Genomic DNA, 26,612 nt, shown 5'->3' on the forward strand with positions numbered 1-26,612 from the left:
CATGCATGCTGGGACATGTAGACACACACATGTATTTTCATGCACAGGCGTGGTGTACACACCTCAGAGCACTCACATGTGCTTGCTCATGTTCACATCAGTCCAGCTTGCATGTACCTGTGGTGCCTGTACACAGGCCTGTCGTACATGAAGTGTGGATGGACAGATGTGCATGCTCACGTGTCCACACAGTGGCCAGCTCCCATTCCCACCCCCACCCCCATTCCTGAACATCATGGCTTGAGTTCTTATGGCTGTTTATTGAAACCTCCCATCAAAGAAAAGTGTGGGAGTCAAGAGGGGAGAACTTCTCATCTTGTTAAGACTCAGTCTTGTTAGGACTGAGCCAGGGGATATCAGGGGACCTCAGGGGAAGAGGACCAGGGCAGTGGGGGAAGGTGGCCAGTGGGGAAGGGCTAGACAGAAGAATGGCAGGGCCTGGGTTGCAGGGAGAACAAGGGCAGGGATGGATATGGAAAGGTCGATGGCTGAACCTTTGAACTGGCCAGGGCTGGGCAGGAGGCTCTGGTGGTGGTGATGGAGACACCTTCACCAAGCTCTCAGAAGGCTTCATCCTAGGAGGATGGACCTATCTGGGGCCTCCCTGTACTCCTAAGGTGCCTGGCTAGGATCACTCTCTGGAGGGCAGGGAAAGGGGGTTCTGTTGTCCTCAGCTGGAGCCCAGGCCTGGTCCGTGAGGCTGCAGAGGGATCCTCTGGGAGGCCTTTTCCACCTCTGGCTCCTGCTTTGGCTTCTTTGTCCGCAGGGACCTAGGGACAGAGAGCTCAGGAAAAGCCCTGGGCCCAGACCTGCTTCCCCAGGGAGGAGCACTGATGGGGCCAGAGGCAGTGACTGACCAGTTTTCCAGGTCTTCGATAGTCTCTGGCAAGGGCTGATTCAGGGTCTCAGGCAGGAAGAGGGCAGCACTGCCCCCGAGGAGGGCGGTGATCCCGTAGATGATATTGGGGATGAAGGGCTGTACCTCACCCGTGATTTTCACCAGCGGGGACACCATGCTTCCCACGCGGGTCCACAGGTTACTTACGCCCATACCTGTTTGCCTGCGAGGGTTCAGAGTAGGGATTGGCAGCCTGTGTGTGGGGTACATAAAGGATGGCTCCCCTGGGCAGAGGACAGGACAATGCCACAGTCCCACCTGACCTGTGTCCTCTGGCTGGGCCTGGCCCCAGGTCCAGCACCTACCTGATGACTGTGGGGTATAATTCACTTGTGTAGAGGAAGAGGCAGCTGAAGGAGCTGGATAGGCATCCCTTCCCAAACACAGCCAATACTGTCCTCACGGTCTGCAAGTCTGCAGAGGGAAGAAAATGTGGGCCTTGGAGTTCAGGAGCACCTAAGAGTTCTCACTCCTTAGCTGATCTTGTCTCCCTTTTTGCTTTGGCTTCCAGGAAGCTCAGATCCAAACTTAAAGCTGAGTAATGCTTTGCATGCCTGTGTCCTGCTATGTTTGTGTTTTCCCCTGCCTCTGATCCTCTATTTCTATTTATATTTTGTTGTATATGTTCTTGTTCTTGTCTTAAAATACCTCAAGTTCTTTTGGAAGGGTATAGGTGTATCAACCAACACCCATATAAAATAAACGTAGCTTTTCCAAGGTCATGATGGAGTAGGTTGTGGGGTCTTTCTTGAGCATGAGCTCTGTCATTTTACCATCTCAGCTTATCCTCTACAGTGATGTCACTCAGGACACTCTCAATACCTCAAAAATTTTCACACTATCCAGATACCATCATACTTTGCCCAGTTCAAGTCAGATCTGGAAAGGAGCTTTGATGTCATCTAGCCCAATTGCGTTATTTTCTAGATGAGAGACCCTGAGCCCCAGCGAGTGCAGGGACCCGCTCAAGGTAACACAGTGACTTAGAGGCAGAGCCAGCAGTGAAGTCCCTGGCACCCAACCTGGCAGCCTCTTCCAGAGGGTTCTGGGGTAGCCCCAGTCTCTCACCCAAAGGCACAAAGGTGAGAGCCAAGATGGCCCCTCCTGCCAGAAGCAGGGCAGCGGCCTGAGTGGTATGCCGGCCCAGATAGCTTAAGGAGAGGATGGTGATGAACTTGGCTGGGACATCGACCCCACCAAAGATGATCTGGAGGATATAGAGGTTGACTCCAAATTCTTCCACACCCATAGCCAAACTATAGTAGGCAAAACCGGTAGCAAACCTGAGAGGCAGAGAAGGATTGGTTAGCATCTGCAGCCAGGCAGAGGCCACTCCCCATGCTGGTCATGGGGTCACCAGAATGATGAATAGCTTCACTTCTTGTGCCAACTGCAACTGATGATAGGGGCTGCTTGAGTGTCCTTTTGAGGTTTCTGAGATCGTGTCTGGGCTCAGGGAGAAAGCGCTGTGATTGATTGGTCATGTCTGATGTGGGCATGGTCCAGGGTGTGGTGGCAAAGGCACCAATAACTGACTCTAGAGAAGATCAGGGCTGGAGGGAATCTCGGAGACCAAAGGAGGCAGTAAATGATCTCTCCTCGTTGGGCAGCAGTTTAACATCCAGACTGGCGAGGTGAGCATTGAGCTGTATGCTTGGGTCAGATGTTTCCCTTCCTCTCTCTGAACTGTGGGATCCCTTTGAGGGGTTCCTGGACAAATTGAATCCTGTTCACAAAGAAATGGCCAGGATGGGAAGCAGAAACCAGGTCACAGAAAGGGCCTTCAGGGAGCAGGAGAAAGTCAGACAGAGGAGAAAACTTGAGAGAAATATAATTTTTGTCTTCCAGTCTGAAACCCATTGGTCTAGCCTTGCTCTGTGGGGTTCCAGAGGGCAGAGCTGACCCAGAGGCGGGCAGTGACAGAGAGGGAGAGCATGGGGACACTGAGTGGCAGGGATGTGAGCTGGGGAAGGGGTCTGGAGCATTTGTCCTGTGGGTGAGGGGTGGGGCATTGTGACCCCAGCGGGAAGCAGACCCTGATGGCTGGACCTGGGTGTGGGGCAGGAATGCAGCAGATTTCTGGGGTTGGGGCTGGGCTGTGGTGGCCCAGGAGAGGGGATTCCCTGACTTCTCTTTCAGATGCCCTAGGCCTTGCTGTTAGGTGAGCCTGCTGGAGGCCTTGTCTATCACCCGTTCCTTGGCAGAGTGTGGGCAGGGAGAGGGTGGGTTACCAGGCCAGGGAAAGACAGAAGGTCATGCGGCGCAGCATGGGTATCCGGAACAGGTCGCTTGCGGTGTACTTGGCCTTGGCCAAGGAGATCTCCTTCTGCAGGTTGAGTTTGAGCTCCTTGGGGCAGAGGAGGGGGAGGGGTGCCATTAATGACCAGCTGGTGGGCAGGAAGAAGAGAGGGAGATGCAGGCCTGGTGCCTCTAGAGGAGCTCAGGGAATCAGATGTGGTATAGGCTGTGAGCCGGGGAAACAGAGGCAAGGGGAGGGGCCAGCCCCGGAGTGGAGCACAGGGGTTCTGCTCCCAGACTGTAGTCCTCAGCCCCTACCTCCAAGCTGAGCCTGTCTCCCTCTTCCTTCTTGCCATTGAAGGCAGCCACCCGCCGGAGTATCTTCAGGGCCTTCGAGGACTTTCCAGACAAGACCAACCAGCGTATGGACTCTGGTGTCCACCTGGGGGCCAGAGACCAGTCACAGTGGCTCCTCCCACTCCAGAGCCCCTGTTGAGAGGCTGGAAGAACAATAGCCAGGGCCAAGGGGTAGGAGGACCAGAAACCTGAGCTATCTCACTGCAGATTTCATGGAATTTAAACTTGGCCAAACTCTGCACCTGGGCTGCCTGCAGCCAGCACAAATTCCAGTGTTCTCTTCTTCCCCTTCCAGAAGAGCCTTTCCTTTGCCCCCAACCTGGGCCACTTGTTATTGTTGGGTGTCTTCCCTAACTAGGAGACCTAGGCTGTAGGCCAAGGCAGGTGGGGCCTGGGGAGGGGACGGCATGTTCAAGGCTGGACTGCTGGAGGGTCCTGCACATCCACCTCCCCAGCCGTCTTTGGGCTGCATTCCCAGTCTCTCTGGAGAAGAGAGGGCAGGGCCGCAGCCACAGGGCAGCTTGGGAGGGGGATGGAGGCTAAGGTGAGGTCAGGGACTAGGCTTTGGGACCTTCAAATTCTCCCTGCAAAGGACTAACTCTGCTGGGGGAGTTGTGGGGAAGGAGTGAGCACAGCATGGCGTCTTGGGATTGGCAAATGGGCAGTCACCCCCACTCTCTCTTGCCCCCAGGCTATGCTTTTGAGGTTGGCTCATTCTGAGCGGTTCCTGAGGGTCACCAGGATAAGAGGAAAGGAAGAGGATGAGATGTGGGGAGAAAGGAGTGGTGTTTGGAGAAGTCTGGTCCAATGTGGGGTCAGCTTTAGCTGTAGCCCCTGTGGGTGACCTGGATTCAGTGAGGCCCTCAGGGAGTGGACATTGGTTGCCTGGCCTCAGGCCACTGCCCCAGCTGATGGTGGCAGCTTCCTGGGCCCATCACTCCTCCTGCCCTGACGGTCTTCTGAGCCTGCTGTTACCACAATTATCAGTGACTTCCTCCCAAAACCATGGCAAGGGCCTGCACTCTGTCCTCCTCTTCCCGAGAATTATGGCAGGAATGGCTTACAGTTAGTGAGCCTTCCTGTGTACCAGGCCCATGAAACTCTGGGTGACAGGCAACATTATCTTCATTTTACCTAGAAAAATATTTTTCTGTTTTTGAAATGGAGCCTCACACTATTGCCCGGGCTGGAGGGCAGTGGCGCGATCTCTGCTCACTGCAACCTCCACCTCCCAGGTTCAAGTGATTCTCCTGCCTCAGCCTCCCGAGTAGCTGGGATTACAGGCATGCGTCACCACACCTGGCTAATTTTTTGTGTTTTTAGTAGAGACGGGGTGTCACTGTGTTGGCCAGGCTGGTCTGAAACTCCTGACCCCGTGATCCACCTGCCTCAGCCTCCCAAAGTGCTGGGATTACAGCCGTGAGCCACTGCACCCAGCCACCTAGAAAAATCTTGATGCTCAGAGGGCATGAGACTTGCCCCAAGTCACACAGTGAACTGGCCCAAGCTCTGAACTGTGCTCTGCTGATCGCCCACCCTTATTTTGCCTCCTGACTCTGAATGCTCTCACCCCCAGGTTATCCATCCCCTCTGGGAGCTGCTATTCTCATTTCTGAGCTAAGGTTCCATCCCAGCTTTGCATCTTTTTGTGTAACTTTAAGGAACTGCTTCACATCTCTGAGCCTCAGTTTCCTCATCTGTAAAATGGGGACAATAATGTCTCCCTCACACAGAGAAGCCATGAGGATCAGAGATGACGTAGGTTGATGCCCAAAACGGGCCGTGCACGTAGCAGATGCTCAATAAAAGGTCGCTCCAAGACTTCATTTCTTTTCCTGAGCTCCTGTGGGATTTCCTGCTCTTTGGCTCTGACTACCTTTTTTTTGAGATGAAGTTTTGCTTTTGTTGCCCAGGCTGGAGTGCAGTGGTGTGACCTTAGCTCCCTGCAACCTTCACCTCTCAGGTTCAAGCGATTCTCCTGCCTCGGCCTCCTGAGTAGCTGGGATTACAGGCATGCGCCACCATGCACGGCTAATTTTTGTATTTTTAATAGAGATGGGGTTTCACCATGTTGGCCAGGCTGGTCTCAAACTCCTGACCTCAAGTAATCTCCCTGCGTTGGCCTCCCAAAGTGCTAGGATTACAGGTGAGAGCCACTGCGCCCGGCCAGCTCTGACTACCTTCTAAAGACCCATTTCCTGTCTTTCTGTGTGGCCTCGGGTTCAACATGTTGGTAATGAGCTCTCTGCCCACTCTGGGTCTCTGACCCAGGCACCTCCATTTTCCCAGGTTCCCAGGCTTAGGCTCCTCTCTGAACTTTCCTTTTATTTCAACTCCAGCAGTCCTCAGTTCTCCAGATTCTTCCTTCAAGATATATCCCAGATTAGTCTCCCAGAATCCTCCTCCCAGCACCGTCTCCTCCCATCTGTCTGTTGTCCCCACTCAGTTGGGTCTGTCTGTCCTTCTGGACTATTATTTCACAAATGGAAACTTGATCAGGCCTGTAGCACCACAGACTCTTTCCATGGCTTTCTACCTCCCTCCACATGAAGTCCAGGCCCCCCTAGCTTTCCATGCTCTCCCAGCTGGTCTCCATCCTGTCCACCTCCACTTACCCTCTTCTTCAGCTGCAGGCAGGCCCTGCTTCCCCACGTGCCCCCATCCCTGCTCTCTCCTGCAGCATTCATTTGTTTATGTAATTCCTCTTCCCTGGAGTGCCCTTCCCTGACTCTGGGACTGGGTGCCTAGGGACACAGAGTTGGCCAGCCTGGGCAGGTATGGGCTCCCCTGTTTGGCCCTGGGGCACCTAAGGAAACAGATGAAGAGGAGAGGGCCACATACCAAGATGATAGGAAGAAGACGAAGAAGGGAATGGACACAGTTAACTGCAGCCAACGCCACTGGGGGATGGCATAGGCCAGGCCGGGCAGAATGAACTGGCCAAAGGTGTAGCAGTACCCGAGTGCTGTCGACATGATGGCCCGCATCCGGGTAGGCACCCATTCCACATCTGTGGGAGGAGTTCAAGCACCAGATTAGTGTTCTGCTAGGTCCCAGGCACCTCCCTGTGAAGGGGCACAAGCTTCTGCATCCCCATGGCCACCGACATCCTCCCCACATACGCTGTTGATACCGCCCTCTGTTGGGGCTTCCTGCCATTCAGATGCTGACCCTAAGTTCATCATCCCCATTTTACAGATGCCGCAGCTGAGGCTCATGGGGATAGGACTCAAACCTAGGTGTGTCTGTTTCCATACTCATTCTCTTAACCACTGCTTCTCCAGTGGCAAGTGACTTTCCTTGTTCTGCCTCAGTTTCCTGATCTGTAAAATGGGGATAATAGTGTCACTTACTTGCAAGTGTTATTGAATGAGATTGTGCACCTAGCAGAGTGTCAGGCCCAGGGTAAGTCCTCAGTATTGACAGCTGCTACTCCTATGCTTGTTGTCATTGTTAAGTTTAAGTGAGGCCTCTGAGGTCCTGAGAGGGGGTGGCACCTTGACCAAGGTCACTGGGAGCCTGTGGTTGAGCCAGACCCAGACCCCATTCTCTTTTGGCTTTTGGATGGTGCTCCCCAAAACCCAGCTGCCTGCCCCACTGCAGCTCACTCAAGATGACGGTGCTCAGGGTAATGCCTGAGATGCCAAAGCCACACAGGAAGCGGAAGACCACGTAGATGGGGAAGGTGGGGCTGAAGGCTGCACCGGAGCCACTGGCTGCCAGCAGCAGGTAGCTGCAGGTCAGGATGGGCCTGCGGCCAAACCTGTAGCTCAAAGGAGAGGAGGGTCCAGGTTAGCCACAGTGTGCCTGCCAAGAGGAGTGACTCTGCATGCTGTGGGGCAAAGGGCTGAACCCGACCCCCAACCTTTCCCTGTGGGGCACATAAAGCTCCCTCCCCAGATACAGCTTTCTCGGTAATTGCTATTTTTGACAAGTTTGCAATTAGAGGTTTGAGTTAATGAGTGATCTCCTCTACATCCACCTCAGTTTAGCTGACTGAGCAGGGGTCAAAGGACCGCCCATCTCTAAGCAGTCCATCTCCTCTGCCTCCACTGCTACACAGCCAGTATGCTGTGTCCCAAAACGTGGAGGCCTTTTCCCCTGGAAGAAAGGAAGGCTGGAGGCCAGACATGGTGGCTCATGCCTGTAATCCCGGCACTTTGGGAGGCCGAGACAGGAGGATCACTTGAGGTCAGGAGTTCGAGACCAGCCTGACCAACATGGTGAAACCTTGTCTCTAATAAAAATACAAAAATTAGCCAGGCGTGGTGACACACGCCTGTAATCCCAGCTACTTGGGAGGCCGAGGCAGGAGAATCATTTGAATCCAGGAGGTGGAGGTTGCAGTGAGCCGAGATTTTGCCATTGCATTCCAGCCTGGACAACAAGAGTGAGACTCTGTCTTAAGACAAAAAAAAAAAAAAAAAAAAAAAAAAAAAAAAAAAAAGAAAGGAAGGCTGGAAGATTCCATTTGTAAGGGCTTTGGGGTGGAGAGAAGGCTGTGGTCCAGAAAGGTAGTGAGGTTTGCCCAAGGCCACACAGCAAGAGCCATCCCACCCTCCCCAGCTCTTTGCCTCTTTGGGGGTGCATGGGTGGAGCAGAGTAGGGAAAGGTTGTCTCCATGGGTCATGCCTCCATGGGCTGTGCCCCCATGTCTCACCTGTCAGACAGGTCTCCAAGCACGATCCCTCCAATCAGTATGCCTGCCATGAAGATAGACTGGGCCATCTCCTTCAGTTTGTTGGAGTTGCACACCAAGTCCCACTGCACAAGAGAAAGGTAGGGCTAGCCCAACTCAGTGTAGACAGCCTGCTCAGCCATGCTCAGCCTGTGCCCTCATACATGTGGGCTTCCTCTCCCAGTGCCCTGACTTGGCCCCTACCTCCCAAGGACCATTTCCTTTTTCAGCCCAGCTCAGAGCTCCTTGGGTTTGTCTGTGACTCTTCGGCCCCTTACCTGCATCCCTCAGGCATGTGTGGCCTGTCCTATGGCTCTCAAAGTCTACTCAGCTACCACATCCAGGTCTGGCCTCAACTTCTTCCTCCTCTCCAAGTTGCCTGCTTCCCTGTTTGCCTCCTCCCTGCCCCTCACATAGCCCAGGCCAGTCCCTCTGCCTACCCCCTTGACCTTGCCTTCTGTCCTCTACAGGGACATTCCTCTATCCTTGCCACCTCTCTTCATCCTGCAGATCCAGTCTCTCTCTCTCTCTGCTCCTCCTCATCAGTATTTAGGTGTGTCCAAATCTCTCCATCTTAAAACCTCTTTCCTTTCCTCATTCACTCGATTTCTCTCTTCCCTTCAAAGCCAAATCCTTTGAACGAGGAGCTGTACTTGCTATCACTCCATCCTCATCTCCTTTTCATGTCTCAATTCTGCCCCCAACCCGTCCACTGAATCTGTGCTTATCAAGGTCACCGAAGTTTCATTTTTACGGCGCATAATGGAACGTCCCGAATCCTGGCCTGGCTTGCCCTCTGGCAGATGTGGATGCTGCTGATCTCGCCCTCCGTCAGGCTTCCTGCTCTTCTGCACTCCTCTTCTCCTTCACGGCTCCTTTCTCTCTGCCTAGCCCTTGAAGCTTCCCCAGGGCTCTTCCTGAATCCTCCTCTCTCTCCACTTTCCCCAGGCGGTGCCATCTGTTCCTATGGCTTCAATTCCTATTTTATGCTGAAGATTCCAAATCTACACCTCCAGCCCAACCTCTCTTCTGACCCCCAGAGTAGATTCGGTGGTCCCACTTGAGAACTCCACCTGCATAAAGTCACAGGCACATCCCAGATTCAATGGGACTTATCACCCCACTTCTCATTAAAGTCCCAATCTCAGGGACTGGTACCCTTCTTTTTTAATTAATTAATTAATTTAATTAATGTTTTTCTGAGACAGGGCCTCACTCTGTCACCCAGGCTGAGTACAGTGGCATGATCATGGCTCACTGAAGCCTCAATCTCCTGGGCTAAATAAAGCCTTCCTCCTAAGTAGCTGGGACTACAGGTGTGCATGACCACACCTGGCTAATTTTGGATTTTTTGTATAGACAGGAGCTCACTATGTTGGCCAGGCTGGTCTCTAACTCCTGGCCTCAAGTGATCTGCCTGCCTTGGCCTCCCAAAGTACTGGGATTACAGATGTGAGTCACCACATCCAGCCTCTTTTTTATTTTTATTTAAAAAATTTTATATTATTTTTAATTGGCAACTCAATTATATTACATGTATGAAAACAGTGTGATGTTTTGATATATGTATGCAATGTGAAGTGATTAAATCAAGCTAATTAACATCACTTCATTTACTTGACATTTTTTGTGGTGATACTTTTGAAAGTCACCCTTCTAGTTATGGTGAAATAAACAATGCATCATTATTCTTGACTGCAGCCATCATGCTGTGCAACAGATCTCAAAACGTATTCCACCCATCTAGCTGAAACTTTGTACCCTTTGATCAGTAACTCCCCATTCCTTTGCTCCAGCCCCTTCCCTCCGAGCTTTTGGTAACCATCATTCTACTCTCTACTTCTGTGAATTGGACATTTTTTAAAAAGATACCATATATAAATGAGATCACGCTGATAACCCTCGATTCCTTCCTCCCTCTCCTACTCCACAATCACTTGATCTTCAAGATTCTAGCTTTTTGATATTTCTTGAATCTGGATTCTTCTATTTCCACTACTATTGCCTTAGTGTAGGCCTCATCATCTTGCAGTTAGATTAATAATGACAACCGATATTTATTGAGGGCATTCTAGGTACTGGGTGCTGTTCTAAGCTCTTCCTATGTTTTAACTTTAATCTTCACAATAACCTTATTATGTAGGTGCTAATATCACCCTATTTTACAGATAAAGAAATTGAGGCCCAGATGAGGCTGCTGCAGCAACCTCTTGACAGGTCTACCGGCCTTCGGCCTCATCCCTTCCTAGCCATTCTTTTCCTGATAACCTGAAGGGCTAAAACGCCACTCAAATCAGGTGCCTGTCTTGCCTAATGTGCTCACTGGCTTCTCCTTGCCCTTTGGGTAAAGATAATGCCCCATTAACACGGGTTTATGAGGCCCTCCATGCTCTGGCCCCTGCCTACCTGTCTGGTCTAATCTGCTAATCCCCAACATGCACCCTTTGCTCTAGCCATCTGAATTACTTGTGCAATGAAGTGGAGAATTTAATTCAATAGAAATGCCTCACAAGAATGTTTTGGAAGCAAAACATTCCAAAAGGTGAGGAACCACACATTCCAGGGAGCTCTTTCTCACTTTCCTCAGTTGGAAGTGAGGAAGAATGGTGGTGGATGGAGTCTCCAGGTCCTGCAGCTGTCTCAGAGTGGCCCAGCATGGCCAGCAAGCCTGGTGGTCCCTTTTAGTTGGGAAGAGGGCCTACGTGGTATGTGTGTTGGGAGGAGATGGAGGAGGGAAAAAGGTAAAGGAAGAAGCAAGGGGGTGTGAGGTGGAATATGCAAGGGGGCATCTAGAGAGACTTCTGGTACTTTGTGGCATGCTGTGTAAAGTCCCTTTAGGAAAATCTAAAGGAGAGACCTACTGTTCACCTAAATTCATTCACCCCTTCTTCTGTACTAAATAGCACATTTCTCTGATGACCTTGTACTGGGTGGGGCCATGTAGTTCTTGACAATGGAATGTAGTAGAAGAGATGTATGTTACTTCCACCTCATTTGCTTAAGAGGGATTCCCTAGTCTGGACTTGCATGCTTTCTCCCCTCCTGTTGGTGGGAATGGTGACAACTAGAACAACTCTGGAGAGTTGCTGTCAGTCTGGGTCCCTGAATGACCCTGTGGAGCAGAACCACCCATTGGCCTAAAATGCTACTCACCTTGGAACTGTCACATGAGAAAGAGAAACACTTCAATATTCTTCAAGCCATGGATTATTGTTGTTATAATAACCTAGCCTATCCTGATACATCCCATAAGAAGTTGCAAATGGAAATTAGATTTTTATCCCAACCTCCATGATAATTAATGCCTTAAGAAATCAGTAATCTGTTTGGATCATGAGAAGGTCAGTTGTCAGACCTGCTTGGAATAGTTTCAGGCTGCTGTCCTGCTCTACCATCTGAGACCAGATCTGCTGGATCTTGGTTTCTACCACGATGCTTGTGATCATGTAGGCTTTAGAATAACTGTCATGAGCTAGTTTCTACCAGAAAATTGAGCAATTTGCAGAAAATATCATTCCTGGAATAAACTTTCGAGTCCTGTTTAGAACATGCCTGAATCCTTACGATGGCTTATGAGGCCCTGGAAAATTGGCTAACATCTTTATCCCTGTCACCTCTCTGCTCTCACCTGCTACTGCCCTCTCCCTCACTTACTCCACTCTCATTGAATTGTTCACCTGGCTGCTCCATAAACATTTCAAGCATGCTCCTACTTCAGAGTCTTGGCGTATGTTGTTCTCTTTTTCTAGAATGTTCTCCCAGATAGCTACTTGACTTGCATCTCCTGCAGATCTTTGCTCAAATGTTATCTTCTCAGTGAGACCTCCCTATTTACAATTATAACTTCCAGCAGCCTATACCTACTCTACTTAATTTTCTCAGTAGTACTTCTACCATCAGAATGCTGAATGACTTTCCATCTTTTTGGTTTATTGCATGTTTCTCTCCCAATAATATCAGCCTGATGAAGATAAAGCTTTTAGTCTGTTTTGTTTACCACTGTACTTTCATTATCAAGAACAGTATCCAACACATACTAGGCACTCAATACTTGTGGAATTGAATGTGTGAACATTCCACAGAAAGAACAGAGGGATTGAGAGCCTTAGAAGTTAGAGATCTGCCAATGTCTACATGAGAGGTCATAGGGCCCACACTCCAAATGCTATGTGGAGAACTGCCTCATTTCACCAGAATGAGTGCATGTCAAGATGGATAGTGTCTAGGCTGTATGTGCTGAGGATATAACCACACACCAGTGAGCAGGAGAGAAGTGTTTTTTCTTCACAGTCAGATTGGAAAACCTACTATGGAAAAATTGTCTACTGGAGGATTATCATCCTTCAATGACGTTTTGAAGCTTGGAAGGAAGAGCAATTTGTGGTTAAATATTTTTAAAAAATTGAACTTCAATTGCACTCTAAATTGCTCCTAGAGATTTCATGGTTAATGAAGCACATCAGAACTGGTGAGAAAAATATGGCCATAGCTTCCCTAAAGATCAACACAAATCTATTTTCTCTGAAGACCAACACAAATCTTCCCTGAAGATCAGGAGAAAGCTTTGCAAATAATGCCATAATAACCTTATAAAGTAGGTACTCGTGTTATTTCTTTTTATAGACAAAGAACCTGATATCACAGGGCAAGTGGCTTGCCCAAGCATGGCTTGGTTCATTTCAAGACAGAGACTGAAACTCAGATCTGAGATCTGCAACTGTTATGGGTTGACTTGTGTCCCTCCAAAAAATACATTGAAGTTTTAACTCTTTGTGGATCAGCATATGACCCCATTTGGAAATAGAGTTGTAGATGTAATTAGCTACGTTATAATATGATGAGATTATACTGAGGTAGAGTGGGTTCTTAATTCACTATGACTCGTGTTCTTGTAAGAAGAGAAGAGAGAGACACATGGGGATGTTATGATCCACAGAGGCAGAGGTTGGAGTGATGCGTCTACAAGCTGGGGAATGCCAAGGGTTGCCAGCAACCACCAGAAGCTGGCAGAGGCAAGGAAGGATTCTTCCCTAGAGTCTTTGGAGAGGACACACCGACACCTTGAGTTTGGACTTCTAGCCTCTTATTGTCTGTGAGACAATAAAATCTGTTGTTCTGAGCCACCCAATTTGTTGTGCTTTGTTATGGTAGCCCTAGGAAACCAATATACGGCATGATTCCTGAATATTTGAAGGACCTGCTGGCTTTATAAGGGGTGGTCGGAAGAAGATTGGGACTAGACAAGCATGGCAATGAGGGAACCAGATGTGGAGCAAATGGGAGAGATTTTTAAAGGCATCCTGGAATTTCTGGGAGAGAGGAAGATATTTAGAGAAAATTTTGGCATGCTTTCTGTGCAAAGACCCTAAGAAGGCCCTGTTAAGAAAACTTAGGCTAGATGTCTTGATTATTACTGAAGGTGTCAAGAGTGTGACTTGTGTTTCCCTTGACTGTGTCTCCATGATAGTCTGAGCCATGCAAGTCCTTGGATTCAATCAGGTTACACTACAGAAGCTCCATGCTGTTGCATTTCTCTTTGCTTTGGTGCTGGTTATGATCCCCTTATTCTAGTAGTGTTGACAGTCCTTTGAAACTCATGTCAATATCATCGTTTTGGAGAGCCAGGAACTTCTTTTATGGTCGTCTGGCACAAACAGGTGGTCAATAAGTGTTTGTCAGTTCGATAAATGGATAAGAGTGTCTAGCCGCCCAGGGTAGGTAAGGTGCTCCTCATTTCCCTTTCTTGTTCTTACCTCCAGTAGGGCACCTATTACATGGCATTCTTGCTGCTTATTCACTTGTTTGCTGTCCTGTATTCTGTAATCTTGCTGAGGACAGAGAATGTCTCATTTGACTTTTTTTTTTTTTTTTTTTTTTGAGACAGAGTCTCGCTCTGTCGCCCAGGCTGGAGTACAGTGGCGCAATCTCAGCTCACTGTAACCTCTACCTCCCAGGTTCAAGCAATTCTCCTGCATCAGCCTCCTGAGTAGCTGGGATTACAGGCATGCGCCACCATGCCTGGCTAATTTTTTGTATTTTTTTTTTTTCAGTAGAGATGAGATTTCACCGTGTTAGCTAGCATGGTTTTGACCTCCTGACCTCATGATCCTCCCGCCTAGGCCTCCCAAAGTGCTGGGATTACAGGAGTGAGCCACTGTGCCCAGCCTTGAGGTTTTATCTCTAATAGCTAGCAGAATAGTTGCTACATAGTATATGTTAATGTTTCCTCAACAAATAATTAATGAGTGAACAGGGCTGGGAGAATTTTGGCACGCTTTCTGTACAAAGCCCCTGAGGAGGCCCTGCTAAGAAAACCTATAGCAGATGTCTTGATTATTACTCAAAGAGTTGAGTGTGACTTGTGTTTCCCTGGACTGTGTCTCCATGCATAGGCTGTGCCACTTGGAGTCCTTGGATTTAATTATCTTTATTTTACTGAGGAAGCCCAGAGAGGGAAGAAAGGCAACTTGTTGGTTGAACAGAGCCAGTTACTCAACTTCCTGGTGGTTCTGTTTAGTCCTTGACATGACCTTGGCTGATCTGTCTCATCAACTTTTGGCAATTCCACATAATGTTCTTGCTGCCAGTATTTTAGTTCAGTGTTCTTTTTTTTCTCACTCTGTCACCCAGGCTGGAGTACAGTGGTGCGATCTCGGCTCACTGCAACCTCTGCCTCCCAGGTTCATGTGATTCTCCTCTCTCAGCCTCCGGAGTAGCTGGGACTACAGGCACGAACCACCATGCCTGGCTAATTTTTGTATTTTTAGTAGAGATGAGGTTTCACCATGTTGGACTAGGCTGGTCTCAAACTCCTGACCTCAGGTGATCCACCTGCCTCAGCCTCCCAAAATGCTGGGATTACAGGCATGAGCCACTGCGCCTGGCCTAGTTCAGTGTTCTTGACCATCTTTTTCCTTTCTTGGAATGTAGCCGAGCCCCAAGGGAGCTGGGTTCTGGAAGGAAAGGGTAGGAAACTCACTGCCATGCCTTTCTGTGTGGGCTGATGCATCAGGAAGGTGGTGGGGAAGAAAGAGAAAAGCACTATGCTCAGGAGAAAGCTTTGCAATTAACGCCATAATAACCTTATAAAGTAGGTACTATTGTTATCTCTTTTTATAGACAAAGAACCTGAGGCTCAGAGGGTAAGTGGCTTGCTCAAGCATAGCTTAATTCATTTCAAGAAAGAGACTCAAACTCAGGTCTGCTGGACCCAAGATGCTACCCTTGGCCCTGAGCACAGCTCCTTGATGCTTCCCTGTGTGCCATGCTCTGAGGCCTGGGCTGCTGAAGGAAAGGCACCATACACGGGAGCTGTTACTGAAAGCCACTGTAAGACAGCATAGCCCAGCATAGGCTGGGATTGTGGTCAAGGAGGCAGTCAAGGTCAGAGCCAGATAAGCTGCTCTGACATCGTATCCAAAGTGTGAGCAGGAAGAAGTGAGGCTAGGTGGCCCCTGCAGAGCATGAGGCAGAAAGTGGGCTGTAGAGAGTCAGGACGAGCCATTTGTGATCAGGACCATGATCAGCAGGATGGAGCCCTGCTGTGTGTGTGGGGAGCTGGCTCTGCCTGGAACCACATACATGGTCCCTACCCCCTAGAGCAGGAACAAGGAAACAGCCTACCTTAGTTCAGGGGCCTTTTGGAGCTAGGTCAGATCTAGCTTAGGGGAGAATTGCTGCTGCCCATGTGCATTCCTGGATCCCTGAAGGAACCTGTGCTGGGGCACGAGGACCAGAGAGGATGAGCCAGGTATCTTGGGGATAGTCAAAAAGACATCAGTTTCCAGCTCTGCCACTTAGGAGCTATGTGTTCTGGGGCCAATTACTTAACCTCCGTGTGGCTCAGCCTCTTCATCAGTACCCACAGGTACCTAGTACCTGCTTCTCAGGCTTGTGAATGACATAGGAATGAAAAGCACCCAGCACTTATACCTGGAAAACAGTAGGCACTCAATTCACAATAGCTTTCTTATTATTATTGTCACTATTAATGTCATTAAGTCATTGTAAGGCCTGTGCTCACAGGGACAGGTAATGCAGTAGAAAGAGCATGGATTCTGTAGTCAGGACCTCCCAACACCCTCATTCTTCTATAAAAGCTTGACCCACCATCACGTCTGGGAAGGCCACCTTCTGGATCTGAGCCCAGTGTATTCCTCTGTAAAATGGGGACAACAGTGCCTGATTTGCAGGGTCACGAGAGAAGGGATGCAAACACCAGCCCAGGGCCCTGTATACAGTGGGTGCTCACTGGTGAGTTCCTGATCCTGGAGAGCTCACAGGAAGGTCCCACCTCCTCCTGCGCACATAATGAGGGGCTTTCTAGGTCAGGGCTGTCAATAGGGATCAGGCTGGCTTGAAAAGTGGTTGGGGTGGGGCTCCCAAGCCTTTTCCCAGGAGTCAGATGGGAGGCGAGGAAAGAGATGGAGGAGGACGAGCCCCCGGCAGGGCCGAGGGTGGGCAAACGGGGGTGTGAAGCAGAAGTGCTGCTGGAGATGAGAGATGGGCAACTGGGGACTGGGGATTGGGATGAAGGAGGATCAGAGGCGGCTGACCAGAGACCCGGCAGGGGACCCTCCCCTGGCTGGAATTCTGCTCCCGGGAGGCCTCACTGGGCAGCCTCTCTGCTTCTCCAGCAGCTGACCTGGGGCCTCCTTGGAGCAGTCTTCCACCCTGGAGAGGGTGGGGGACGGGCTTCTTGCAGCCCTGGAGACAAGACAGGGAGGCTCAAGGCCCAGAGACGAAGCCCAGGGCCCTTAGAGAGATGGATCTTGCTCATCCATGGCCGGGCCCACGCCCTGAGGCCCACAAGCAGAGGTTCAGTGGTGTGGACTATGGGGTACGTGCCTCTCCAGGGAGCCCAGAGTCCAGAATTCGTGTTCCCATGCTTTCTAGACTTAAAGGCCTTTGTTTCCTCCTAATGTCCTAGTAAAGCTCATTCTGAAAAATCCTGACCTTCTCTGCTGCACCAAGAGAAAGGAATTTGTGGTCACCCCTGCCAGGAAAGCTTAGGGGATCAGAAGGGGGAGGGAGACCGCCTCCACTCCTGTCCAGACCCAGTGCTGGGCTTGTGCACTCCACCAGCTCAGCCCTCCAGCCCTCTTGCCCCCTCCAAGAGGGAGCCTCTTTAAAATCCCCATTCTACAGATGAGGGGACTGAAGCTGGAGTGGCGAGGTAACTTGCCAGGTTGCTGACTGTGGGGGAGGAGCTGGATCTGAGCAGAAGACGAAGGCCAGGCTGAGGAGGGAGGCAAAGTCAGGGCCTGGGCGAGCTAGAAACAACTGTGAGAGCTGGCCCCCCTTTTTACTGGGGGATCCCCCTCTCTTCTGATGGGGACAAACCCTCTAGTTCTCAGATATCCCTATTAACAACAACAGCAAAAAAGCATGGCACCAGCAAGGGGTGCAGCTAACATGGAAATGGAATGCTGTGTGCCAGGCCCTGGGCTCAGTACATGGAAATGGAATGCTCTGTGCCAGGCCCTGGGCTCAGTACATGGAAATGGAATGCTCTGTGCCAGGCCCTGGGCTCAGTACTGTGCTTGCGTTATCCCCGTTAACCCTCACACTTGCTTTCTTAGCCCTTTTTACGGATGAGGAATCCGAGACTTCTAGGGATCATGACATTCCTGATCATTGGCAGAGGCAGGTTGTGAGCTCTGGTTCACGATCCCACACTGTTTGCGAGATGGCCCCTTGCTTCTACCAACAGGTGTCACCTGGACTGATCTCGCTCTTCGCCAAATACCCTGCCTTCCTCATTACCACCCTCCTCACCTGGAGCCAACACGTCGGTTCCCCGCCTTTGCGTCAGAGACCTACTTCTAGGTAAGTTCCAGCCACTGCTTTATCTCTAGCCGAGGGGTGCCAGAACCTGACCCAAGCACATGGAACTGGACTTGTTATGGCTGAACCATAAACAGAAAGATGAAAGGGCTCTGCCCTTGCTGTGCTGGTACCAGTGTGGCTGACTGGGTCCAGCCACTAATGCATTAATGGCTGGGCAGGGACGCTTCCTAAGGGCTCTCACAGCTGAGAGTCCTAGGGATCCGGCGCCTGATGAATGCCTGGGCCAGACCTGACCCAGAGAAGGGTGCAGTGCCCCGAGGCCTGGCGACCCCTGGCGTCCTGCTGGGATGGCGGTTCACACTGTCTCAGCTGCTGAAATGGTGACTGGGAACTGGCTCAAGCGTGAACTGATGCTTGACTGGGTACAAGGCCTGCAACCTCTCTCTCCACCTGGCCTTTCTAGAGGCTGCTCGAGGGGTTTTCTGGAAAGGAAGCCACTTTCCAGCAGTGAGCAGTGTCTGCATCCCTCCCGTCTGTCTCTCCCACCAGGCTCTGAGGGGGCAAGTCCTTCATTTGGTGTTGACTGAGCACTTGCCATGCATCTAGTCCTGTGATGACAGGGATGGGTGAGAGAGGCACAGTCTCTGCCCTGGAGAAGCTACTAAAGGCAGGGAAGGAGGATCTGTGATGCCCCTGGGCAGCAGGGTGCACAGTCAGCCTCACGGATTGTGGGTTGGGGGTTGTGCATTCCTGAGGAGCGTAGGCTCTGGAGCCTGTCCTGACTTTGACTCCCCACTCCATCCCGTATGAAACGTGAGGCCTTGGGCCAATGACCTGTCCCTCAGTTTCCTCATCTGTGAAATGGGATAATAAAGATGCTAACCTTAGAGGGTTATTGTGAAGACGAAATGAGTTTATGTGGCCAAAGTGCTTAGAACCATCTGGCACAGTGTGAGCATGCAGCAAATGTTATTGTGACGGTGATTGAATTGTTCCCTGTGAGATTTTTGTTTCTTTGGCTAGGTTCTGTGTTTTTGCAGGACATGGGCGGTGGGTTTTACTCCTCTTTGTCTTCCCAGGTCTCAGGTGCATGGCAAGTCACCTGTACATTTGGAAACTTACTTATGGCTATTGAGGCATCTTTGACTCCCTCCCTGTCCCTCACTCCCTACATCATTCAGTTGCGTTCAATTACCAGGTCCCAGAGATTCCAACTTCCTGGTCTTCCCGGTATCTATTCTGACTGTCCCTTCTATCTGTCCTCTGTGTCCTGGATCCCTGTGTAGCTTGCTAACAGGTCTCCCTGCTGCTGGACTAAAAGACTCCACAAACTACCCTCTAAGGGGCAGTCAGAGTGACGAGCCTTTGAAGGTGACCTGTGGTGTCAGCCCTGCTTAACACCACCACAGTCACTGGCTCCCTAGTGCCCTTAGGACAGAGGCCACACCTTCACCTCTGTAGCATCTAAGCTGGGCCCTCTTGCTGTCCTCTCCAGCTCCATGTCTGGGGACCTCCATATCCTACTACTCACTCCTCCAGCCTTACCCTGGAACCTGCAATCTTGACTTTTTGCTCTCTTCTTCTTCTTTTTTTTTTTTTTTTTTGAGATGGGGTTGTCTCGCTCTGTGCCCAGGCTGCAGTGCAGTTGTGTGATCTTGGCTCACTGCAACCTCCGCCTCCTAGGTTCAAGCAATTCTCCTGTCTCAGCCACCTGAGTAGCTGGGACTACAGGTGTGCACCACCACATCTGGCTAATTTTTATGTTTTTAGTAGAGATATAGTTTCACCATATTGGCCAGTCTCGAACTCCTGACCTCAGGTGATCTGCCTGCCTTGGCCTCCCAAAGTAGCTGGGATTACAGGTGTGAGCAACTGCACCCGGCCTTTCTTCTTGCTTCTGTGCCTTTGCGTTTGACCCTCCTTCCCCGCCACTCTTCCTTTTGCCTGGGGTTCACTGCTCACTAACTCTCACCTCCCAAAGTGCTGGGATTACGGGCATGAGCTACTGCGCTGGGCCTCTCTTCTTGCCTCTGTGCCTTTGCGTTTGACCCTTCTCCCTCACCACCCTTCCTTTTGCCTGGGGTGCGCTGCCCGCTAACTCCCACCTCTTCATGCCCAGTGTGGGCGTTACTGACTCCAGCAAGCCCGCCTCGATCCTCGCTCCAGGCTGGTTAGATAACGCTCCCCGGGCCTCGGAGCACTCTGAGTGTACAAAGCACATATTCATTCATTCCATAGGACACCTCCTCTGTACCAGGCACTATTCTAGCTGCTACAGATAGAGTAGTAAACAAAGCAGCAGAAAATCCCTGCCTTGGGAAATGTGTGTATTCCACCAAACTGCCCATGATGCTTGAGAGCGGGTCTGCGTCTCACTAGTGGTGTGCTCCTGGAGGGAAGGCAGGGCTAGCGGCTCTTTGACTTTATGTCCTCAGTATTATGCACTGGGTGTCAACAAATGGAGACTTGATGGGTTTCAGGCATTATGCTTGGTGCTGGGGGGAGAAAGTAGCAATATGACAGGGAGGAGATATAATCTAGGGATATGAGAGCAGCCAATGTCATGGTGTGGAGTGCAGGTGTGTGTGTTTGGGTCCTGAGTCTGCCACTTATTAGCTGTGTGACCTCGAGCAAGCTACTTAACCTCTCTGTGCTTCAGTTTCCCCATCTGAGAGAGAGAATTACAATCTGAACTATCTTATAGTGTTGTCAGGAAGGTTAAAAGTGTTAATATCTGTGAAGCTCTTAGAACAATGCCTGGCACATAGTAAGCACTTTATATAAAAATATTTGTTAAACAAATGAATAACAATCACACAGACTCTGAACATAGCCCTAAATTCAAATCCTGCCTCTGCCAGGTCCTAGCCATGTATAACATGGGAAGGTCATGGAATCAAGCTGAGCCTCAGTTTCCTCATCTGTGAACTGGAGATAATACTTCTCTTAAAGAGATAACATCTCCTGGGCCTCCAGGAACCCACAGATGTATAGTGCTTGGAACCAGTTAAGGGCTTTGCAACGAACGCATCTCTTCTCATGAGGCAAAAACAGGCTCCTGCCGTTGAGGGGTTCATGGTACCTGAGGGAGGGTGAAAACACTGGTCTCTGCTCACTGCTCAGATGCCACCTCCTCCGTGAAGCCTCCCTTGAATCCAACGGTTTCTCCCTCTTTTGGACCCCCATAAACATTTGTCTCCCTGTACTTCTTATGGGCTTTAGCTCTAAATTCCAGTTCTGAAACTGACCAGCCATGTGGCACTGGACAATCATTTCCCTTCTCTGGGTCTTAGGTTTTTTATTTTTAAAAATTCTGTAAGGGGAGATAGAAATCACCTTCAACAGAGCATCACGTTGGAATCAAACAAGACAGTGTCTACAAAGCCCCAAAATGTGCCTGGCAGTCAGTGATGCATGCCAGTCCTCGATTTCTCATCTTCATCCTATCATAGGCTCCTGACTGGCCTGTCAGTTCATTGAAGAGTCTGATTTAACTCTGGATTTCCCCGAGGTGGCAGGTGAGAGAGTCAGTGAATCAGTGAAGGGCTGTGGGAATGAGAGGTGAACCCACGAGTGACTGCGTGTGTGTGGATGAGACATTTTCTGGGTCTGCTGTGGAGTGTTTCAAGCCTTACCTCTGTGGGGTCCCTCCTCCACAGCCCTCCCACCTTGGGGCCTTTGCACAAGAGGGAATTTTCCTCCTTTCCCTCACTGCCTGTTTGGCCCTTGACTGATGTTTATATCTCAGTTCCAGGGGCATTTCTGTAGGGAGGATTCCTTCAACGTGCATTCCCCACGCCCTCACTCCCACACCCACCCCAGGGGTAGGTCATAGTGCAAGGTCACTTTGAAGTTGCAGTTTTACACTTCTGTTTGTGATATTTTCCTTAATGGGTGCTATCCCCACCAGGCTGTAGATCCCTCAGGAGCAGGCATGGTGCACTTTTGTATTCCCAGAGCTTAGCTCTGTGCCTGTCACAGAACGGGCCCTCAGTAGCAGTTTGTTGAAGCACTGCTTGGACTCTGAGTGGGAAGAAGCCAAGGGTCTTGGTACAGGAGCTTCTGCACTCAGGTCCTTCCTCTTTGCCCGCCCAGTGGCCTGTCCTCAGTTCCTGGGAACACCAGACCCCCCAGCCTCCTCTGCCGCCCACCAGCGGTGCAGGGTGTGGGGGTACGCGGGTAAGTGGAGGGAGAGGGTTTGCCCAGGCATACCTCTGTCACAATGGAGTCCTTGGTGCTGTTGTAGACCCAGCCATCCAGGCATGGCTCCGTGGCCCTCTGGGTGTCATTGGGCAGGCTGGCATTGGGCGGATGTACAAAACGGAGGCACCTCTCAGGCTTCCCATTTGGGCCCATGGGGAGCACCCAAGGCCCTGTGGAGGCATTGGGGGGCGGGCGACAGTGGTGGACAGGGGTGGCGGCTGTGAAGATCTGCAGCAGGTTGTGGTTGGCCATGTTGAGGATCGGGAGGCCCAGTATGGCTACATGCAGGAACTGGAAACGGCCCATGCTTCCCACACGGTCCAGGATCTCCGAGAAGGTCATGGCACTGGGGCAAGATGAGCCAGAGCTGTGGGCAGGGCATAGGCCGGGGAGAGGTATATGTGTGCCTGGTGGTGCGTGGGTCTATGGAACCATATGTGGGAGGGTGAACCAGGTGGATATGCGAGCACAGGTGTGTGGAGCGGTGCATGTGTAAGTGTGTAAAGATGTGGAAGCTCAGGCATGCGGAGCTGCAGATTCTTGTGTGGATGCCTGAGGAAGAGCCCAGCTGCATGGAGGGCTGCGGGATCAAAGGTGGAAGTGTGTGTCCAGGTGTGTGGACACAAAGGTATCTACGGGTATGTGCTCATTTAGGCTGCAGCATAAGGACACAGCTGTGTGGGCTCGGGTGTGTGTTGTGCGCATGTGCACCTGTGGGTACGAGCATGTGCGTGCTCAGCTAGGCTGGTCGCACATGCTGCATGCATGGAGCAGTGCAGGACACATAGCAGGGACCAAGGGGCCCAGCCTTGGATGTTGGCTACAAAGGACAGATTAGGGGGTGGGTGGTGAACGTCCCCAGTTGCTCCAGGCAGATACACAGGGTTAGCAGAGTTCAGGTTGCCTGCTGGGAAAGGCTTCCCCAAGCCCAGAGCCTCCTGGCTTCTGGCAGTTCCCTGGGGCTGGGCCCACCATGCTGGAGTATCTGTAAGAGCCCGAAGCGGGTCTCAGAGGGCACTAGGGGCTTGGCCAGTCGCAATTGGAGCCTGGCCTTGGGAGATTCCTGGGGATTCCTAGGTGTCTGGGCTGGGGGGCCCTCCATCCCTCCTCACCTGGTGGCTGGGTCTGGATCCGATGGGGCTGGTGATCAGTGTAGTTGAGGTCCCTGCTCTGTCCTAGGGGCCGGCAGCTGCTGTAGTGGGGCAGCTCAGCTCTAACAAGCTGTGTTTGTGCCTCCCCCAGGGGGGCTTATATAAGGCATAAGCTGTTTCCCGGGCTAATGTTTGACTTTCTTTTGCGGATTAACGTCACTGGCAGGGAGAGTGCTGTGGACCCACCAAGCCCAGCTCTCCTCAAAGGGCTGCCTCAGCGAAGGCCGGTGGGGGTGGGGCAGCATGGCTGAGCCTAGCAGGACTGCTGGCTGGACACCATGGGCCCAAATGGGAAGTCTGAGACGTGCCTCCGTTTTGTACATCTGCCCAATGTGAGCAGCTTAGGCAGGCTCACCGAGGGGAGAGTCTGGGAAGGAATCTGGCCTGACCTCTGAGGGTTCAAGGTCCCGCTCAACTGATGTTCAGAGGACTTGGAGCTGAGGACAGCCAATGGGAAAGGCACTGGTGCCCATAAGCAGGCAGCATTCTCCTGTGTGCTACCTCCCCTGCCTGGCACCTCCTGAGTAGGGGAAGGGGATTTGCCTCTCAGGAAGTGTTAGGGCACACCCAGACAGAAAATGTCACTTTCATCTATCCCTGAGGATGCAGGGCTGCCATCTCCTGGGCCCCTGGGGCAGCCAGGACCTCCCTGTCTGTGTCTCTGACACAGGTGAACTGCCCCCTTCCATCCCACCCTCAATGGACAGGCTTCTCTCCTGATCAGCCGCTTCTCCCTGGGGACCAAATGCAGTCCCTGCTGTTTTATTTTCACTCTGAATATTATTTTAATTATATAAGAATGTGTGTTTCCTGCATAAAACATGGGAAATACAGACAAGCCAAACAAAACAAAACAAAACAAAACAAAACAAAACAAAACAGCAAAATGTCCAGTCTCACCTGAGAGCCTATCTGTTCTTCTGGTCTTTTCCTCAGCAGAGACTTCGGTCTAAGACCCCAACTTCTAGCCACCAACATTAGGCTCTTTTAACCCTCACGGCAGCCCTGTGACTAGTCTGGCATTAATAATTAGGAAACTGAGGCAAAGAGAGATTAAGTGACCTCCTTACCATCCCCCAGCCAGGAAGCACAGGGCAGGGGCAGGGTGGCCCTAAGCCCATTCCCTCCCCTAGAACCAACATTCTCTACGAAGCCTTTGGGGGCACTGTACTATTAATATATTGCCTCTCCCTTAAAGAGTCACCTAGAGGTCTGGGCGGGGTGGCTCAAGCCTGCAATCCCAGCACTCTGGGAGGCCAAGGCGGGTGGGTCACGAGGTCAGGAGTTCGAGACTAGCCTGGCCAATATGGTGAAACCCCGTCTGTACTAAAAATACAAAAATTAGCCGGGCATGGTGGCATGCGCCTATAGTCCCAGCTACTTGGGAAGCGGAGGCAGGAGAATCACTGGAACCTGGGAGGCAGAGGTTGCAGTGAGCCAAGATCGTGCCACTGCACTCCAGCCTCGGTGACAGAGCGAGACTACGTCTCAAAAAAAAAAAAAAAAAAAGTCATCTAGGCTGGTTTTCAACATCACTCCTGCCTGCCTTTACCTCTCTGTTCCTACCTCCAGAAACCCCTGGGAGCTGCCCCTTCCCACCTGCTCTGGGGGCTAGGGAGGGGCCCCCTTAGGGCTCCCCTTCTTGGTTGGGGAGGGCTTTCCATTCTCCTCCTGGGCCCCCTCTCCACCAAGGCAGCATCCAGCCCCCAGGGTCCAGACTGAGTTTCCTTCCTACCGCGGGGCAGGGTCAGCAGGTCAACCTGGGTCCAGCCCCGCCCCTCGGCTTCCCACCTGGGCCCAGCAGTTATTGATGTTCTCGGAGTGGCCTGAGGCAGGGCGAGATCTGGAGTCATCAAAGGAAGATTAAATTATGCTCCAAGGCAGCCAAGGGGTTGTTTTAGGAAGGTTTTCGACTGTGAGGCTTGCAGTGAGCTGGGCTGCCGCCTGGAGCTCCCCCTGTTTTGGGCATTTGCCCTCTTGGAGATTTTCTGGTTCCTAATTGGCTTGGGTTATCCATCTGTTCCTGTCCTAGTGGAATGTTGTTTAAAGGAGCCTGGTGACTCCCCACTGAGGCTGCTGGAGTTAAGCCAGAGTATACATATCTAAACTGCCCAGTCAGGGGCAGCTGCATCCGGGCAGCGCCCCCCAACCCCTAATGGATGTGATTGGATTAGTGATATCAGGAATTGTGTGATGCACTTGTTATATGACCTTGGACAAATCACTCTCTCTGTGCCTCTTGTTTCTCTTCATTAGTTACGTGGCTTTTTTAAAAAAAGCACCAGAAACCTTTTATTCAAACAATATATTGGGTTCTTAAGATCAATGTATAAAGCAGACAATAGAGGTGCTTTGGCTAAAGTGGGGACTGTGGGTGTGGGGGATGCTCCGGAAAGTGGGAGAGAAAGTGACCAGAGGAGCCCTGCCTCCATCACCCTACCTCTCCCTCCGTAACCCTACCGCTCCCTCTGTCACCCTTCCTCTCCCACCCCACACGCTTCATCCTTCCCTTTGGGATTCTCTGCCCCAGGCAGTCCTTCCCCAAGTCAAATCCACCTTATCGGGGGATCTATCACTTTTTACACGCTGTGATCCTAAATTCAATCTGTTCAAATTAACTTTTTTTTTTTTAAAGACACTATACATTTGGGAAATCTTACATGCTAGATGCATTTTAAATTTGGGATATGGAAATAGATTTTCTTTCTCTTTTTCTCCTTCCCTCTCTCCCCGCTCCCTCCCTTCCTCCTCCCACCTTCTCTCTTTTCATCTTTTGTCCGAACTCTTCCAGGGGCTCCTTTAAGCTGACCTGGGTTCAGTCAGTCTCCCCTGTTCTCTGCTGGGTCCTGGCATGGACCTGTGTTTTGAGCTGGAAGGGCCCATGAAATCATCTAGTTCGACGTTCTCATCTTATCTATGGGAAACTGAGGGGCAGAGAGGGGAGCAGCACTGGTCTGATTCCCCGATTCCCTGGCAGCTCCACACAGTGGACACTCTTTGAAGTCTTAAATTCACTCAGGCAGGGGAGGAGCTATGACAAGTCTTATCTTCAGAAGCAGTAGGTGAGTCTAGGCATTCTGGACAATTCCAGGTGGCCTCATGGAACTTTCTGTGGGCCATCAACCCTCCTAGCTGCTCACTCCTTTGTCTGTCCATCTGCCCATTCATCTGTCCATCCATTCATTCATCCATCCATCCCTCCCTCCATCCAGTGTGTGTCATGGGCTTGTACATCTGAGGCCCCATTCTAGGAGCTATGGCGCCTGCCCTACCCTCCAGCCTCAGAGGAGGCAGCAGC

The 26,612-nt window shown here is 51.1% G+C and overlaps 1 protein-coding gene across 5 annotated transcripts; it reads right to left on the reverse strand.

Annotated features, from left to right (window-relative positions):
* Nucleotides 1-240: 240 nt before the first annotated feature.
* On the reverse strand, nt 241-23,388 carry SLC22A8 (solute carrier family 22 member 8). 5 transcript variants are annotated; one of them, XM_055294402.2, is made up of 11 exons: nt 23,276-23,388; nt 22,173-22,509; nt 8,154-8,257; nt 7,102-7,256; nt 6,335-6,503; nt 3,455-3,578; nt 3,130-3,245; nt 1,967-2,181; nt 1,204-1,312; nt 858-1,061; nt 241-770 (listed from the first exon to the last, which is right to left on the reverse strand). In XM_055294402.2, exons 2-11 carry the CDS (start codon nt 22,503-22,505, stop codon nt 671-673), a joined length of 1,629 nt encoding a protein of 542 aa, XP_055150377.1. In that variant the 5' UTR covers nt 22,506-22,509; nt 23,276-23,388; the 3' UTR covers nt 241-670. The 5 variants fall into 5 exon arrangements, with proteins under 5 accessions (XP_055150377.1, XP_063498192.1, XP_063498203.1 ...); XM_063642122.1 differs by having other exon boundaries at nt 22,173-22,530; XM_063642133.1 differs by having other exon boundaries at nt 22,173-22,257; nt 23,276-23,339.
* Between the last annotated feature and the right edge of the window lie 3,224 nt (nt 23,389-26,612).

This window comes from Symphalangus syndactylus, chromosome 1, assembly GCF_028878055.3.
Source record: "Symphalangus syndactylus isolate Jambi chromosome 1, NHGRI_mSymSyn1-v2.1_pri, whole genome shotgun sequence".
NCBI lineage: Eukaryota > Metazoa > Chordata > Mammalia > Primates > Hylobatidae > Symphalangus > Symphalangus syndactylus.

What these genes read in the sequence shown, in the direction of transcription:
- SLC22A8 (XM_055294402.2), bottom strand. Translation starts at nt 22,505, where the DNA reads ATGACCTTCTCGGAGATCCTGGACCGTGTGGGAAGCATGGGCCGTTTC. An exon ending in GAGACAGGCTCAGCTTGGAG is followed by an intron (nt 3,246 to 3,454) that starts GTAGGGGCTGAG and finishes CTCTGCCCCAAG; the next exon opens with GAGCTCAAACTCAACCTGCA. An exon ending in TTATACCCCACAGTCATCAG is followed by an intron (nt 1,062 to 1,203) that starts GTAGGTGCTGGA and finishes GAACCCTCGCAG; the next exon opens with GCAAACAGGTATGGGCGTAA.